General features: G+C 41.7%; 3 protein-coding genes across 3 annotated transcripts; 1 reads left to right on the forward strand and 2 right to left on the reverse strand.

Annotated features, from left to right (window-relative positions):
- Nucleotides 1–4679: 4679 nt before the first annotated feature.
- LOC121998781 (rop guanine nucleotide exchange factor 9-like) lies at nt 4680–6591 on the reverse strand. The gene is made up of 5 exons (XM_042553831.1): nt 6510–6591; nt 6288–6442; nt 6150–6224; nt 5804–6070; nt 4680–5487 (listed from the first exon to the last, which is right to left on the reverse strand). Exons 1-5 carry the CDS (start codon nt 6574–6576, stop codon nt 4714–4716), a joined length of 1338 nt encoding a protein of 445 aa, XP_042409765.1. The 5' UTR covers nt 6577–6591; the 3' UTR covers nt 4680–4713.
- A 702-nt stretch (nt 6592–7293) lies between these two features.
- Nucleotides 7294–10141, forward strand: LOC121998776. The gene is made up of 4 exons (XM_042553827.1): nt 7294–7500; nt 7628–8568; nt 8671–8800; nt 9502–10141. Exons 2-4 carry the CDS (start codon nt 7648–7650, stop codon nt 10110–10112), a joined length of 1662 nt encoding a protein of 553 aa, XP_042409761.1. The 5' UTR covers nt 7294–7500; nt 7628–7647; the 3' UTR covers nt 10113–10141.
- Nucleotides 10142–10416: 275 nt separating this feature from the next.
- Nucleotides 10417–16833, reverse strand: LOC121998779 (shaggy-related protein kinase eta-like). Its single transcript, XM_042553830.1, has 12 exons — nt 16614–16833; nt 15547–15633; nt 15395–15454; nt 15043–15315; nt 14897–14971; nt 14753–14809; nt 13323–13463; nt 13185–13235; nt 13001–13096; nt 12368–12451; nt 12157–12258; nt 10417–10924 (listed from the first exon to the last, which is right to left on the reverse strand). The coding sequence occupies exons 1-12, from the start codon at nt 16734–16736 to the stop codon at nt 10829–10831; spliced, it is 1245 nt and encodes a 414-aa protein (XP_042409764.1). The 5' UTR covers nt 16737–16833; the 3' UTR covers nt 10417–10828.

Genomic DNA, 16833 nt, shown 5'->3' on the forward strand with positions numbered 1-16833 from the left:
GTTTAACTTACAGCCACGAAGCAGAAAAACAACGACAGGAGGAATCAGCCAAGAGCTCAACGAAAACGCACAGCCTCTTGCTTGAATGACAGAGAGAGTTTTTCCAGAGTGTATTTCATCCTCTCCTCTTCCTCCTTCTTATTTCTCTGCTTTCTTCACTGCGTTTGCCTGCATCAAATCACTGCAAACCAGTAGCGTATCACTGTCGCCAAACCAGGCGTCGCCAATCACGCTTCTTCCTCATTTGAACTCACACCAATACCATCCTTGGTCTTCACTGGTGTCTCTGAGCTCGAACCAATAAGGAAGAGTCAAGCTGATCGCAGCCAGTGAGCCAACTGAACAAGCCAGTGAACGTTGACGCTTCTTTTGCACAATTTACAGCGATAACCAGTAGAAAAACCATTTTGTTTTATTCCTTTGATAGTCATTGATTTGAATTCAAACATCACCATGGTACTGCGACTGTAACTCAAAAAGCTCCTGGCGGATGTTAGATCGGATGCATCGTAAAGCAGTCGAAATCTCAAAAGTAGCGGAGACATGCGACATCGCGTGGATCGGTCGAGACCGATCCATATTCTGACCGATCGGAGATCGGTCCGGAAGATCTGATCGATCCGTGGACCGATCATACTATGTGGATCGGTCCACGCGTTCCACGCTTTCTCGCGTTCGATCACTTCTTTCGATCGGCGATCGATAACCTGAGAATGTACGTGTGGTTCGATCGGTCCACGATCGGTTAACCTGAAATACTTACGTAGTTCTTGATCGATCCGACCGTCGGTTAACCACGAATGTTTACGTGTGGATCTGATCGGTCACCGACCGATCGATAGCCCAGAAAGTGGTTACTGATCGGTCACCCGACCGATCAGTGATCTTGGAGTATCACTGGATCGGTCTGCAGACCGATCCAGACGACCAAGGTATCACTGGATCGGTCTGTAGACCGATCCAATGCTACCGAGTGAGTTTTGCAGCTTTCCAGCCCGAAACCCTGAGGTCTTCCTGGTCCCGAGACCGAGCTACCGAGCCCTCTCTGACCTAGTCCGGAGAACGAGCTACCGAGCCCTCTCCGACCTCATCCGGTCCAGAGAACGAGCTACCGAGCCCTCTCTGACCATTCCGTGCCAAGTCACCATACTTGGACTTTTCCCGTGCCAAGCTCCCTGCTTGGACTTTTTACCAGATGTCTGGTCAACCTTGACCCATCTGGATTTCCCTTGCCTGGCTTCACTCACCAGGACTTTCCCTCCCAACTGATCAACCTCGATCAGTAGTCATTCTAAGTTAAATTAATATCTGATACAAACTTAAATCAGTGTCAACATCAAAACAACAGCCAGGTCAGACTGTATCAACAGTCTCCATACTTGGACTTTTCTCGTGCCAAGCTCCCTGCTTGGACTTTTCCGTGCCAAGTCTCCATACTTGGACTTTTCTCGTGCCAAGCTCCCTGCTTGGACTTTTCACCAGATGTCTGGTCAACCTTGACCTATATGGATTTCCCTTGCCTGGCTTCACTCACCAAAACTTTCCAACTGCCTGGCTTCACTCACCAAGACTTTCCCTTGCCTGGCTTCACTCACCAGGACTTTCACCTGGCTTCACTCACTAGGATTTCCCGAATCAGGTCGACTCACCTTGGGTCAACTAGGTCAACCTTGACCAAAGATTGCACCCACAATCTCCCAAGTTTGTATTCTGTCAAACATCAGAATACAACCTTTCTACTCTCGTCAAACATCAGAATAGAACTTTTCTATTCTCGTCAAACATCAAAATACAACTCGAGTCAGGTCAACTAGGTCAACCTTGACCTAAGGTTGCACCAACAAGGACCTCCTCTTAATGATTTATTTTGCTTGAATGATAGTTTAGTTTGGAGTGCTTTCTCCAAAGTTCTTCCTTCACTTTTCTTCAATATTCTTTGTTCAAATGCTTGAAGGGACTCCATAAGCTCTTCCACAACCATCACTTCCAAATTTTTTGATTCCTCGATCGCCACACCTATAAAAAACTTTGAGTCTAAAGACCTTAAGATCTTTTCAACGACTCAAACATCTTTTAGCTCCTTGTCATTTCTTCTCATTTGATGAACAATAGAGATAACTTGGGAGAAATAATTAGAAATTATTTCTGAAGCCTCTTGTTGTAGTGCTTCAAATTGAACTCGTAGGACTTGTAGGCTAATCTTCTTTACTTTATCTACTCCATCATATGCTGTCTTCAATATCTCCCAAGCCTCTTGTGACATTGTTGCTAGAGCAATCAACTCAAAAGCGACTTCATCTACTCCTTGATAGATAGTGAATAAAGCTTTTTTTTCCTCTTTTCTTCATCGCCTTAAGAGTTTGCTCATTCCCATCGCTTGTTTCAGCTATAGTATAGTCGATTTGCTGGTGCGGGAAGCACCAGAAGATCGAACCTGTATTTTGATAATGACAAAGGGTTCAAAGTTAAGTTAACCATATTTATCATTATTTTTATATTTATTATTGCCATAGGTATCATAATATGTTACCATATATATCATGATACTTTTTCATATAATTATTTGATTATCTATATAAATAATTTTGTTAGCCTATGATAATATCAATGAGAAAGTGATTATTTCTTTTCTCTTTTGTTTATTATATACTTATCACAATCTACAAAAAGAAAGGAAGTTTCGACTCCGTTACTCGACTCTCTGCAAAACTCCTCCTCTTCCCTTATGGAATCAGGAATTTGAGAATCAAAGAGGAGAAAAAGTTGTGCAAATGGTGAAAATTTCTATGGCTCCAACATCTGAGTTGGGTCGGGAGCCTTCCGAGACGGATCGTTATAGCACATACTACCAATTGAAGACTCACTCTACTCGGGAGTACCAATAGTATACGAGAGAATTGCAATGCATGGCTGATCAACAAAGAGATATATAGTTGAGGTCGAACAAGAAAAAGAAGATCTCCTGAGCCTTTTAGGCATCATCGTCATCCCAACCGTGATGCCTATATTGATCGTCATTCGGATCGACAATCTCACTCTCCCCCCGGGAGCCCTAAGGTTCCTCTCGATGTGGTTGGGAGGCAGATCAAGAGAAGGACAAGGATAGAAAAGGCAAGATTGATTCCCGATGCACTGTAAGCTAAGCATGATTTCGAGAGGCCCAATTAACGAAGATTTCACTCGAATCTAAAAATTTCATAGTAGAAGACTAGAAAATTATGTAGTCAGCACCAACCGACGAAAAAGGAAGGGCCCTTCAATTAGCTTTGGGCTTGAGGATCTAGAAGGGATAAAACCTCTTATGATGATGCTTTGGTGGTCAAGGCTTTCATCACCAGCTACAGGGTGAAATGAGTGTTCATAGATATGGGCAACATTGTTAATATCATTTTCAAAAAAAGGTCTTCAACAAAATACAATTGAACGAGGAGTAACTTCATTCTACATACCTCCTTATATGGATTCACAAGGAATGAAATGTAATCATTCGGTCAAATTGACCTCTCCCTTTCCTTGGGGGAAGAATTATTGATGATGAATAGGCGGGCGCCCTCCATTGTCGTGAACACAGCTTTCGCTTATTACATTATACTTGGTAGGCCTACGTTAAGTGATTTACAAGTAGTAATCTCCACTTTTTATTAAAAAATTAAGTTTTTAGTGGGAAGCGAGGTCGGGAAAGTGAAAGGGGACCAGTCATTAATAAGAAAATACTATGTTGATATAATCTAATCCGACTCACGAAATGCTCGTCGAACTCAGGATATGGCAGTACAAGTCGTCCAAAAGGCGTCGATACCCCGATCGATAGAAGACCACCACAAAGACGTGCAAATACATCCCGACCGACCGGAAGGGACCACCTAAGTAGTTGTAGACCTTCACTCAAGGTTCAAGCAAGACTTGGTTATGCGTCTATCGCATAACCATAATGTTTTCACCTGGTCATCAAAGAAGTCACAGGTACTTTTCTGACTATGATAGCTCATCAGCTGAATACACTTTCATATGTTTGGTTGGTCCGGTAGAAGAAATGGAGATTTTTGCCCAAGCAGAATCAAGTAATTCAAGCAAAAATCGACAAGTTGATGGAAGTTGGGCACATACGAAAGGTATAATTCTCAACTTGGCTCCTCAAAAGAGTACCAGTGTCTAATCCGAGGGGCACGACATGCAAGGGTCTCCATTGATTTCCGAAATCTAATCAAAGTCTTCCCAAAGGATTATTTTCCTCTCTCCTACATCGATTAGTTGGCAGAAAACAAACTTGACTCAAGCATAAATCGACAGAATTTTTGCCCTAGCATAATCAATTGATTCAAGCATGAATCGATAAGTTGATGGAAGCTGGGCACATTTGAAAGGTATAGTTTCCAACTTGACTCTTTAACGTGGTGCTAGTGTCCAATCTAATGGATAAGTGAAGAATTTACAACGACTTCTGAGATTTCAACAATGTCTGCCTAAAGAATTGATATCCCCTGCATCGATGAGTTAGTAAAAATCAAATAGTAGTCTTTCAATTACATTTAATTTTCTTTTTAATACTCAATGATATACATAACTTAAAAAGAATTAATACATATCTTCAATACAAAACATCTACAATGAATCTTGTTTAGTTATATATATAACAGTTGGTATATCTTATATTACTCATAAGTTGATCTCGTTGTTGATCGATCGATGTTGATTGTTGAAAGCTGCCAAAACTTATGATTGATGTTGAGGCTCCCAATACACCAACTTCTCCAAATAGTAAAACTTCTTATTGTTAGCTGAAACATTTGGGGATTTCTTGGCCGACTTTGATTCCTCTAAGCTCGCCATTTTATCTGCGTTCCCTGCAGGGTCTTCCTCCTCTGCCAGTGTATCTTTGTCGAACTGCCAGTCCATGAAATCCGACAGCGTCATGGAGTCATTCGACTGTATTTTCAGGAGCTGAGCGACTTCCTCCACGTCCGCCGTCGCCGGCTCTGAGTCCGCCTCCGGAGGCTTATTCTTCATCGAACCATCGCGAGACAGATTTCGAGCGCAGGAGTCCGCTCGAAGGACGTCTTCAATGCGCGACATCACAGTGAATGCCAAGCTCTCCAAGACTCTGGAGTAGCTTTCGAGGATGGCATAGCCCACATCCTTGTTGTATTCGATCTTGCTTATATCCAGGTTTGATTGAGGAATGCCGGGGAATCGGTGCTTCAGAATGAGCAGAATGGTCTCTGCTCTGTCTTCGAACAAGCCTCGCTTCTCCCAACTGATGCCCGAAACTACATTCGTGACGCCCCCCGTCACCGTGGCCCACGACGACTTCACTTCCTTGTTGTTCATCTTCCTCTTCCAGATGACGACGGATGCTTCGATGCGATTTTTCAGGTCGGCGATCTTGTGCTCGGTGGATAAGTCGATGGTCTCGAGGAACGCCTCTGCGTCGAACCCTTCGTCTGTTATGTACTTGTAGAGTGAGTCTCCGAGGCTTGATCTTCCATTCTGTGTAATTAAATAAATCCAACAATGTTCATTGTGGCAAAAAAAAAAAAAAGTGAATCCGTGCCCTCATAGTCCCCTCAATTCATCCCAGGGTCAATACGGAGGAGGTAAATCACGGGTGGCCACTAACCTTTAGAATAGTGACTAGCACATGAGGAAGGTATTTACCTCGGTTTTACCGAGATTCGAACCCCTGACCTCATTATAGCAGCACCTCATGTGCTAGTCACTAGACTCATCCGAGAGGACAAATCCAACCACGTTCATGTTGAGATTGAGAATGAAATGAAATGATCGAAGGTAAAGTGTTGCATGCCTTGGGGAGGTTTTCGATATAGTCGTCAGGGATCTCCATTTCCATGAGGACATTGGCGTTGATAGCTTGGGCGGCTTTGAGCACCTGGCCGACGAGCTCTTTCTGATGCTGAATCCATTTCCGGGATTCCTCCGACAATCCGTTCTCAGGGACTTTCACAGTCGGAAGCCACCACTTATCGTCTGCTCTCTGTCCCTTTTCAGAATCCTTGGCATCTCTCGACAAGTACCAAAACTCTTTTGGACCCTTGAAGTTGTCCAAGTAGCCCTGGATTATTATAATTAAGACCGATCAGATTAATCCAAATTTGAATATATATGAAAAATCATTAAATTAAATCTCTTACGATGAGCATGGCGTCGAGCTTCCGAAGGGCCGGGATGCTCATGCGAAGGTCTTTTCGCTGTTGAGTGACCATTATCTGCGAACGACATGCATGTGTGAAACTAGATCAAATGCAATTTATGAGTAATTAATTAAGTACCTCCATATGTTTGCCGTCGTCGGTAGTCTGTTGAGTGGCGACGAATTCCACAATGTAATCGGTGACTGATAAGAGCCAGTCTACTTCTTTTCTCCACCTCGCTTTCCGTTCATCCGACATCGGTTCCACGCGCCATTGTTCTCCGAAAACGGAAGCTGAACAAGTAGTATTTCAAAAATTAGCTTTGAAATGGAAATGGAAATGTGAAGAAGTTAATCGAACCTGCGAGATTAGTAATGGCATTGGAGAGAGCCAGAGCTGAGGAAACTCCTGTGCCTGCGCCAGACATGTCTTCGCCGAGCAGGAGCTTGGCGAACTTCTCCTTTATCAACTCCACGTCCGGAGGTGGTCCAGTTCTTGATTTCGGGGCGGCGGTTGGTTGTGGTGCTTCCGTTAAGGGCTCACTGCTCAAGGTCTTTGAGCTTTGGCACTTGAGCGACGACACATTGTTGTCCTCTGTCAACGCCGCCAACGTCGACGCCCCATCTTCTCCTATGCTTCCCAAGTCGACGCTCTGTGCACGACGGCCGGAGATCTCAACCGCGCCTTCTCGCGTCATTGGTACAAACTAATAAATCAATGAAGAATCAAACAAATCGAACGTAACAATTGCTACATTTCCATTTGGCAGGACGTAGAGATTGAAGTGATCATGCATGAATGCATGCAAATAGAGATTGATATATCGATCGATCAAAGCTTAATTAATGTTGCTAGCTAGAAGAGAGGAACAAATGATGAGAGATGAAGAGATGCACGTTTTAATTTAGAGAGGAAGAGGAGAATTAAGGAAGGAGAAGAAAATAGGAGGTTAATTTGGTGAGGCAAAGTGGAGAAGATCCGAAAATTGTGGATGTTCATTAAATAATTAATGACATCCGTAAATATCCATATTAAGTATTATATATATATATATATATGGTTAATTCTTTATTTATTTATTTATAATATTTATGTATTTATTTATCATTAGAGCATTTACAGAACGACTGTATGCATTGTCCCTACCAGCATTACTCACATTGAATGAGCTGTGAGAGCGAGGAGAGAGACCAGCAGGAGCAGCATCTTGCAGCAACCTTGCAACAATTGCTTCGTCCAATCAACACACACGCACACAGCTCATGCAATTTCTCTCACCCTCCCGGCATTTGTCAAAGCTCTTCCCCTAATTGTCACTCCATTTCCACTCTCCTCGACTTTCTGACTTGAGGTGATCAATCAAAATCTTCCCTTTTCTCTTCATTAATTAGTTTCTTTGAAATTTGTTTGAGGGAAATGGTTTCGGAAGATTGAAGAGGTTAGTTAATTGTTTTGTTTGTTTGTTTGTTTGTTGCAAGATTGTTGAGGAGTGAGGAGGATGAGCAGCGACATGCAGCTGCTGGAGATTTCCCGGCGAGCTCGAAAACTTGCCCAGATGATCAACTCATTGTTCAAGGTGCAGAATTTCGATGGGAGAAGCAAGCGCGTCCCCAGCGGCGTCCTTCTGGAGGATTCTTTGAGCGTGACGGCCAACGCGAAGGAGGAGGAGGAGAAGTTGGGGAGAAAGCTCGGAGCAGAGGAAGGTGAGCAATTCGGGAGCTGCTCCTGGAGGAGCTGCTGCCATGAAGAGGAGGAGGTCAAGAAGGTGATCAGAGAGAGCTTGCTGTTGAGCTCTCGCGAAGACGACAAAGCATCTTCTAGCAGATCGTTACGGTCGTACATCAGAAGCGGCGAATTCGGCTCGTCGTTCCGAGAGGAGGTGGAGGAGGAGGAGGAGGAGGCGATAGGGATCAAGAATCCAGAGAAGAATTTACGACGACCTCAAGGAAAGATGGCAATCCCCAATTTGACCGCAAGGCTCATGGGCCTGGAAGAGCTCCCTGCAAGAGAAACCGCCACCGCCACCGCCGCCGCCGCCGCCGCCGCCACAACCAAGGTCAAGCCCGAGAGGGAGAGTCCAAGCGTGTCTCGCGACGGTGCGCTAGAGAGAGTGACTCTGCTGAGCATCATCGAGCGAGAGAAGGCTGCGAAGCGCGATGGCTCCAGTTTCTCAGATGCCAATTTCTGTGCGATAGCGATGCAAAAACCAACTTGGGGCCGCGAAGAAGAGGAACAAGAGCCCTTAAACTCCTCCAGTAGATTGAAGAAGGACAATATCGAGCACCAACCATTGCCTCAGGCGAAGAAAACTACAGCGACGTCGAGTGCAAAGAGCAGTATGTACCACTCTGTAACAAGTCCTGGAAAGAAATTAGCTACTGGAGTAAAACCAGCACAGAAGATTAATGCCAAACTCAAGGTTAAATTTTTCTTATTTTTGCTCTGTTTGGTGTGTTGTTGGGAGTCTTAAACCATACAAATTGTGGCATGGATGGTTGATATCTGGCCTCTGTTTTCCTAGACTTCCGGCGAGAAAGTTGAAGGAACGAGTAAGGGAGAAGATGATGCGTCAGTAATGGTAATGGATATTTCACCTGCTCCTGATGAACCTGCTCAGAATAACAAAGACAGCTCGCGATCTTCCAATAATGGTACGCCATCCCATCATGCTTTCTTTAGGAAAATTATGCTACTTTTGATTCATGTCATGTAAGTAGCTAGACAGTTATTCTCTGTGAATTAATTAGCATTGAAACAAGCATTATTATCGCAAACAAATAATTGAGAATATTTCTTTGCTAATGAATTTAGGAATAGTTGTCTTTGTGTGTGTCTTTGTGTGTGTGTATATATATATATATATATATATATATATATAAAATAAGTGAGAAAGCCGACAGCATTAGTTGGTTAGTTGGTCTATTGAGCTCAGCGAACTGATGGCCGATTGACAAGGAGGGCACTTTGGTCAAACAGATAAGTGGGTCATATGACCTTATCAAATCAATTGCTAAATTAAATTAGATGAACCAATTGGAAATTAATCAAATTGAGTGGGCTAATAGGATCCAGTGGTTCTAGCACATGAGTCAAATCGGTTAAGTCGTACCTTGATCAAGTTATTCTAGAAGAGATGGTTCAAAATGGTTTAATCAGGTCTATAATGCAAAGTCAGTCAGATGAACTAGTCAGACATGCCAATCAAACTTATGGGTTAAATGGGTCGAATAGATCAAGTGGATTCAAATGGGTTAGTCGGACAAATTAGAAGAGTCAAATCACACAATTTATGTGACACCCAAACTTATAAACTTAAATGATCATTAACTCTTTCTCCTACAATCGGTAACAGAGCATTCCGATAAAGATGGGAAGATCGACTGCGAAATCAGGGCCAAAACCAGCCAATTTGTTGGAGCAAGTCGCCGCCCTTCGGATTCCATCAACAACCGCCTTGGCAACGCTAATAAAAGAGTTGCAGGCGAGGTGAAGAAGCATCTTGACAACTCGCTCCTCGAAGCTTGCCAGCTGAGCACTATTTATGATTATGAAGCGACGAGCACCACCGCAGAAACCACCGACTTGTACCTGGGCTGCGCACGCGAGTTGTTACAGCGCAGAAGACGATATCAGGAGCTGCGGGCGCACCATCCTCGGTTCGCGACTAGCTCGTCTGGGCGTGGATCGTCGACGCATGATCTGGCAGGGGAGATCTGCAAGGGAATCAGGAAGCTAATTGGGGAGTACAGTGTGGTCATTGGACATGGACATGGCAGTGAGAGGGATGGTCTTTACGTGAAGCTGGAGAGGGACCTGGAGTGCAAAGATGTGGCTCTGAATGCCGTGTGGGACGATGGGTGGAGGGACGGCCTGGGAGGGGAGGCAGCGGCGGAGGTGGTTGGCCAGCTCGAAGAGATGGTGGTGGCTGAGTTGATGGAGGAGATGGCCTGGCCATGGGGTTGAATGTATGCATGTATGATTATTCCGAGAACTAATTAAGGTGGAAGAATGAATGTACCTTTGTAATTGGAGAGGTAGTCGCTCAGGTACTTTTCCAGGAGTCCGATCATGCTCGAATTCTTCGCCATCCATGTTCATCAATATTTATTTCTCAAAACATAGAATTAACTTTCTAACGCCTTTAAATTTAATTTATTAAAGGCGAACGATATCACAATAATAATTTCATAAATAAGTGCAAAGTGAAAATACTCGATAGCAAATTCAAGATTCAAATAATCTACAGTCCAACAACGACACCTGCGGGAAGGAAAAACAATAGAAGTACAAACTATGTATTACTTAAACATTACATAGATTTGCAAGTTCCAGCTCGATCCAAAATAACTCCGGATGAGGTAGGTAGCACATTGGCTATGATGTAGAAACAAAGAAAAAAGAGGCTACTGCATGGAACACAGCAATGCGACGTTCAATAACAGACAAACAACATTGGAAAAACAAACCTGCACCCATAACCGCTAGTCATGCATCCACTGCTTGGAATCATCAGTTTGATTAGCATGACGATCCCAAGTAAATCATGGTTTGTAAAGCTTGAATAAAAGCTAGGATAAGACTCCTCCAAACAGTCTGGAAGCTCGTCCTCGTCCTAAGCTTTCTCTCCTATGTGCTAACTATTGATGTGTTCTAGGAATAAGAGTTTTGAGACTTCAAGCTTATGTGCCGGCTGAATGCAGGAAATTAAGACCAGATTGTCGCCTCATGTGTTCTGGAATCAGTCTGTTTATGAGTTCTGGCGATGCTCCGGCTAACTGCATAAAAGACCAAGCATCATGAGACTAACCAATAAGTTTTTCGATCAAATTTATAGATAAATTCATATGCCTAATTAATGTATACATGGTAAATTGTTGGAACGGGTCTAACTTGCCCAAACTGGTAGAAGTTTGGCTAGGGCTTGGGGTGGTCCAGTCAAGTCAATTGCAACTCAGCTGGAGTGGAATAGATGGGATATAGGGAACAGATGGGTTAAGGTGGTTCCAATATCACCTAGTTCCAAGGTAGGATTTGATTGTAGGAAACGAAGTTTCAATTATTTGAAATCGAGTCAAAGCTCTTGATAGCTCCCCACAGTAGATCAGCCTTCTCTTCCAGTTCCATATTCACAGACTTGGCCTCCCTATTATGTCTCTTAGAGAATGCCGCCAAGCCAATAGGATGTCATATGGCAGAGTTTTGAGAGTGAACAACTCACTCCTCGTAAGAGTTTCTCCAGGCTGATGAGAAATCTGTCAACCTCCATTTGGCTAATACTATAGCACACAGATACATGTTGCTACGTTCTTCAAATGTCACGCACCTAACCATTGATGTTACTAATTGGTACTTTTACCTAGAATAATAAGAATATTTATACTTGAAAATATTAAGAAAAAGAAGAATAGGGAACAACACCTGACAAGGCTTGCGGAACTTCTCAATGGTACATCATTGCCATGGATCAACTTTCATTTATTGAGAACAAATGCCTCTTGAAAGCATCCATGGAATCAAATTTTGTGGTTTTTCAATCATAAACAATTTGGAATTAAAAAATAATTATACTTTTAATTGATTTTCTCACTCTTTTTTTGAAAAAAAAAAACACATTTAATAATCAGCACCCTGAATCTATCATCAGTTTTACCATTCAATTAGTTAAAAAAAAAAAATCACCAGTCAGCATGGATAGTCTCAGAATACAATTCTTATGATTTTCTAATACAAACAAACATTCGATCTAGCAAGATATCTGGTATATGATTTTTAGCATAACTGATTCAAGTTAGAAATTATCAATTATTTATAACATGATGCAAGTCATCTGTCTCCATATAGAAAACTTGCCATTGCAGTTGTGAGTACTAGCAGGTAAGATGAAATACATGATGCAGGTGCAGCATGGCACCGACAACTCAGGGTAATATATGCAAAGAGGATAAAATAGTCAATCAAGATAGAAAACCAAAGCACTGACTGAGTTAAGATAGAAAAATTTGCATACTTCTTGTTTGAAGTTAAAAAGAGGAGGAAGAGGACGCCCATTTGGCAATCGCATATTGGGTTCTCGTAGCTCATTGAAAAATGGATGGGCACATGCTTCAAGCTGGACAGAATAGGTTGACGAAAGTCAAGGGAAATAGCACATGAGAATCAACATATGCAAGAATTATTTTTTATAATCAGTAGTCTGAAAAATAGAGGAAAGAACTTACTGCAGAGCACCGAAAATCTGGGGAGTATTGGAGTAGGCGTGAAATGAGATCAATAGCTTCAGGAGGCATTCTCTTATGGAAAATCTGCAAATCATAATTTGTTACATATTTTATCCTTGAAAAAAGGTTCATTATGCATAATATTGACAATATCCATTTCCATTGAAACTTTTAAATTATAGAAATATATTTGACAACTATTATCCAGTCTTAGTAAAAAAAAAAGTGTGGCACTAGATAGTCCCTGTTGCAGAATAGCGAACTTTTCAAGCAGGTAAAAATCACATTTTTAGGGTTAAAATAATGGCATGGTGCGGTAAGCAGTCACACAATCAAATTTGACTTTGTATAAAGCAGAAGCCCAATAATAGATTTCGGCCGGCCTTTTCCCAATAGCTCAAGCTTTTGTAATGGGTCACCCAACAAATCTATCATCACACACCAGCATGATAGGACCTACAGCATGATGCATGATAGGTCTGCAGTTATAAATACTTTGATTTATTTTACACAATAATTAAACTGCTCATAAAAGGAACACATCCCAAATCATTATACAATATATCCCTTCCAGTTCACCCAAATTTCAGAAGTATATTTCTTCAATAGATTAGACAATGGTGTGAGATTTACCTTGTGCCATGGGTGAGCTTTTATCTGTGGAAATCTAAATTCTGTGTAGTTAGGATTCATACACCGAATTTCTTCACGGGTTGGGGTTCCAAGAACCTAAATCATAGCATTTCATCAATTATTGCAAACTTTGAAAATGATATATACCCAAATTAGAAACAAAATGAATCCACAAAATTTATACCTTGATTATCTGGACAAGCTGATCAACAGCACTTTCACCAGGAAATAATGGCTGACAAATTCAACGAAGTTGGATGATGAAAATCTGTCATCCTACAAATTCTTCTTGTCAAGAATATATCAACTCAGCAATGCTTACCTGGCCAAGTAGTAACTCAGCAAGAACACAACCAGCTGACCAAACATCAATCGATGATGTATATTCTGTTGCACCAAAAATGAGCTCTGGAGCACGGTAATAGCGAGAACAAATATAAGAAATGTTTGCTTCGCCCTTAACCTGGTAAGAAATAACAACATGAAATGAAAGATGAGCACAATATGACAAAGGAAAGACACACTTTTACTAGAAGGACAAAATTATAATTGGGGCAATATATATCTATAACTAACAAAAGACACTATGGATGCACCTCCCTTGCTACCTAGCTATTGTAGGAGCATCACAGATAACCATAATGTGTTGAGGAAATTAGCAAAGTATTACGATAGATGCACACTGTGTGATATATTTAACTCTGAATCAGGATGTGTTCAGCCCAAAGCAATGTCAATTCTAGATTTAAGCAAGGTGTACAGATTGTCACGTGGCTAATGGGAGAAACATTCAGTCTATGAAAGATCATTCTTGCACTAATATAATAATTGCAAGAATCCAAGAAAAGAAAAGGTACTGGCTAGAAACTGAGGACTTCAAAGCTGTATACACGACTATAGAAGAAACAGATGCCTTGGTCAGCTCATAGAACACAGATGTAACCTTTTGTATCACTTCAGTAAAGCTACTAAAATGGCATATAGTTCTCTTTTGTTCAAAATGGATAGAAATACATAGCACAAAAGTTAAGAATCAATATACATGTAAAAAGCACTGAAAGTGTTTAATGAAAACAAGTGGTAACTGCAAAACATGCTTGTGGAGCCTTCAAAAATGATCTTCATTGTACTAAACAAGACGGCAAACGTTCAAGGATAAAATTCTTTGCTTAGTTTCTTATTCTAGAAGCCACATTTCCCTTCAGAGAGATAATACATTAATCACGATTGACGTGGCAGTTAGTCATGTTGTGGCACCATCATTTAGCACTTGATTCAAGATCCCCAGCGCACACATGAGAGAAACACAAAACATGTACTCCTGTAAGTTTGGAGTATGGGAAATGCTACAGAACTTTATATATATATATATATATATATAACATCTAGCAAACCATTGGCACCACCATGCAAGCTTTTGGCATCAGTTTCCATTCTATTAAGGAGTTACATCATTAAGGCATCATAGAAAGACTAACTCTTAGACTAGAGAAATGCTAGGCTCTATTTTAGTTTTTCAGTAGTTAAGCACAGCTGGAACTAACCATATAATGCAAATGGTTTTGGATGTACAAATCCCATCTGTTAAGAATGTTTACTGTCCTAATATTAATTGTGTATTTACGCAAATGGGCAGAATTTTTTAAGGAATTACCATAGTGACTTATGATGACCCAAACAGTCTAAAGCCTCAAAATATTTCCCACAATAAATAAGTACAATGGCACAAGTTTGATGGAAAGTTGAGCATACCAGGACTTTTGCGCTTCCAAAATCACATATCTTGACTTGGTGAGTAAGTGGGTCAACCTGCAGAACGTGCAGTGAATGTAAAAGGAAATAATTTTACTAAAAGAAAACAAGCAACTTCCTGTAATATAAAGTTATGAAACCAACCAGAACATTTTGTGGCTTTAAATCTCTGTGACAAACTCCTGAAACTGTATGGATATAAGCCAGCCCCCTGAATATCTGCACAAACTATCTAAGTTACTATCTTATTCATATGGCAATAAAGTGGTTAAAAAAATGGGCAAAAATACCTGGTATGTGTACAGTTTAACATGTATAAGTGGCATCCTCTGGTTGGCACTGCTGTAATGCCTAAGGACACCGTATAGAGATTCAGGTACATATTCCATAACAAGGTTAAGGAAAAGCTCATCTCTGACTGTAGTGGAGAAGAAACAGTGCTTGAGCGAAATCACATTTGGATGATCCATGAAGCGCATCAATTGAAGCTCACGATTTTTGTATCTCTTATCCTGTAAAACCTTCTTTATGGCAACTGTTTCTCCTGATTCCAAGCATTTGGCCTGGCAGAGGAACCATTTGAGTCTAGAACAATACAATAGACAATCGCACCAGAAACCTAGTGATGTATTTACACAAAACCTGGAATACAATTCCAAAAGAACCAGTCCCCACGACACGCTCTGCCATGTAACTAATGGTCTGCATGTCAAGAACAAATCAGAATAAAGTGTGAGCTGAAGAATCAACTTAAGATCTCGCTTCACATGATAATACAAGTATATGCACATAACCTGCTTTGGTTCCCCATTCTTGCCTCCGATAGTTGTGGAGATGATATGACCAGTGACTGATTCACTAGCTTCAACAACAGATTCTTGCTGCAACAAATTGGACAAAGGTGGAAACTTCTAATAAGTATTGTAAGGCAGTTAAACATGAGAAAGACAAAAAAAAATGCTGCATGGATCAAATTAATAAGAAAACAACTAACCATTCTACTTAATAGCTCAAACATAAAACACTGCACAGCAGAAAGCGCAGAGGGGGAGAAACAAAACCACCAGAGATAGCATCAAATAGGTTAAAGAATGTAGGATTGCAGGTGAGACAAGCAAAATAACAATAGAAAGTGTCAAAGAAGAATAACTCATCAACCTTCACTGCAAGCAAAGCTCAGATGCATTGTCTAGCAAGTGAACACGAAGCAAAGCATGTTGATGAAATAGAATGTATGCCATGTGAAAAGTACCGAATCAAGAGAATCTATCATGCCAAAGAGAAGCGATTTTAAGTGTAAGATCACAACACAAACCTTAAAAAAAAATGAAAATAAAACCTAGAATTTACTTCTGCCGAGGACTCACACCGAAAACCTTAAACACAGCAAACATAAAGAGAATAAATTCTAACTGTATCTCAGCGGTCTTGAAATATAGGGTCCCGATGACCTAACAAAAGCAGCTCATCAACATTCCAAACCAAAAGACAAACACGGGGCTGAGCAGGAGATCACAAGTGCAAATCAACAAAAATGATTAAAGAAACCGATCGGAGCAGCATGGATCAGATGCAAGAAGCCAGCTTCTCGAGCCTAGTTCAGTACTAAAAAAGGCGACGAAACAAGCTCCCTCAATTCCTCAGATCGAACAGCTTATGCTAAAAACAACTCGAACCCAATTTGCCAACGAGATCCGCAGCGGGGACGCCAAGAAATCCCTCCAGCGACCGATCCCCAAACGAGATCAAGCTCACCCGAAGAGAAACCCACAGGATGAACTCATTCTTCGTCCCCGCACTAAAAGCAAAAGGCACAAAAAGGCAGGGAAAAGCAGCAAGTTGGGGAAAGAGGGAAGCGAACCTTGTTGTTGTCGGGCATTTCCGTGAGGTGAGGCGGGGCGAGGGAGAGAAGGGCGCCGGCGGCGGGGTCGTGGGCCGGCTGCGGCGGCGGGGGTTGGTGAGGTCCCAGCGGCAGCGAAGCCATGTTCCAGATCGGGATCAGCGGTCTCGTCGCATCACATGCTCTCTTCGTGGTAGTTGCCCGCACTCCAACTCGACAATAAAAGGAATGATCAATGTTT

The sequence above is a fragment of the Zingiber officinale genome, chromosome 6A (genome assembly GCF_018446385.1).
Source record: "Zingiber officinale cultivar Zhangliang chromosome 6A, Zo_v1.1, whole genome shotgun sequence".
NCBI classification, from domain to species: Eukaryota; Viridiplantae; Streptophyta; class Magnoliopsida; order Zingiberales; family Zingiberaceae; genus Zingiber; species Zingiber officinale.

Excerpts from the sequence above, each read along its gene's own strand:
- LOC121998781 (XM_042553831.1), bottom strand. The coding sequence starts at position 6,576 with ATGTCTGGCGCAGGCACAGGAGTTTCCTCAGCTCTGGCTCTCTCCAAT. Across the intron at positions 6,443-6,509 it reads TGCCATTACTAATCTCGCAG|CTTCCGTTTTCGGAGAACAA; the intron begins GTTCGATTAACT and ends CTACTTGTTCAG. Across the intron at positions 6,071-6,149 it reads AGCTCGACGCCATGCTCATC|GGCTACTTGGACAACTTCAA; the intron begins GTAAGAGATTTA and ends ATAATAATCCAG.
- LOC121998776 (XM_042553827.1), top strand. The coding sequence starts at position 7,648 with ATGAGCAGCGACATGCAGCTGCTGGAGATTTCCCGGCGAGCTCGAAAA. Across the intron at positions 8,569-8,670 it reads AGATTAATGCCAAACTCAAG|ACTTCCGGCGAGAAAGTTGA; the intron begins GTTAAATTTTTC and ends CTGTTTTCCTAG. Across the intron at positions 8,801-9,501 it reads CTCGCGATCTTCCAATAATG|AGCATTCCGATAAAGATGGG; the intron begins GTACGCCATCCC and ends AATCGGTAACAG.
- LOC121998779 (XM_042553830.1), bottom strand. The coding sequence starts at position 16,736 with ATGGCTTCGCTGCCGCTGGGACCTCACCAACCCCCGCCGCCGCAGCCG. Across the intron at positions 13,236-13,322 it reads CTGAGTTACTACTTGGCCAG|CCATTATTTCCTGGTGAAAG; the intron begins GTAAGCATTGCT and ends TGAATTTGTCAG. Across the intron at positions 10,925-12,156 it reads TTTTTAACTTCAAACAAGAA|TTAGCCGGAGCATCGCCAGA; the intron begins GTATGCAAATTT and ends TCTTTTATGCAG.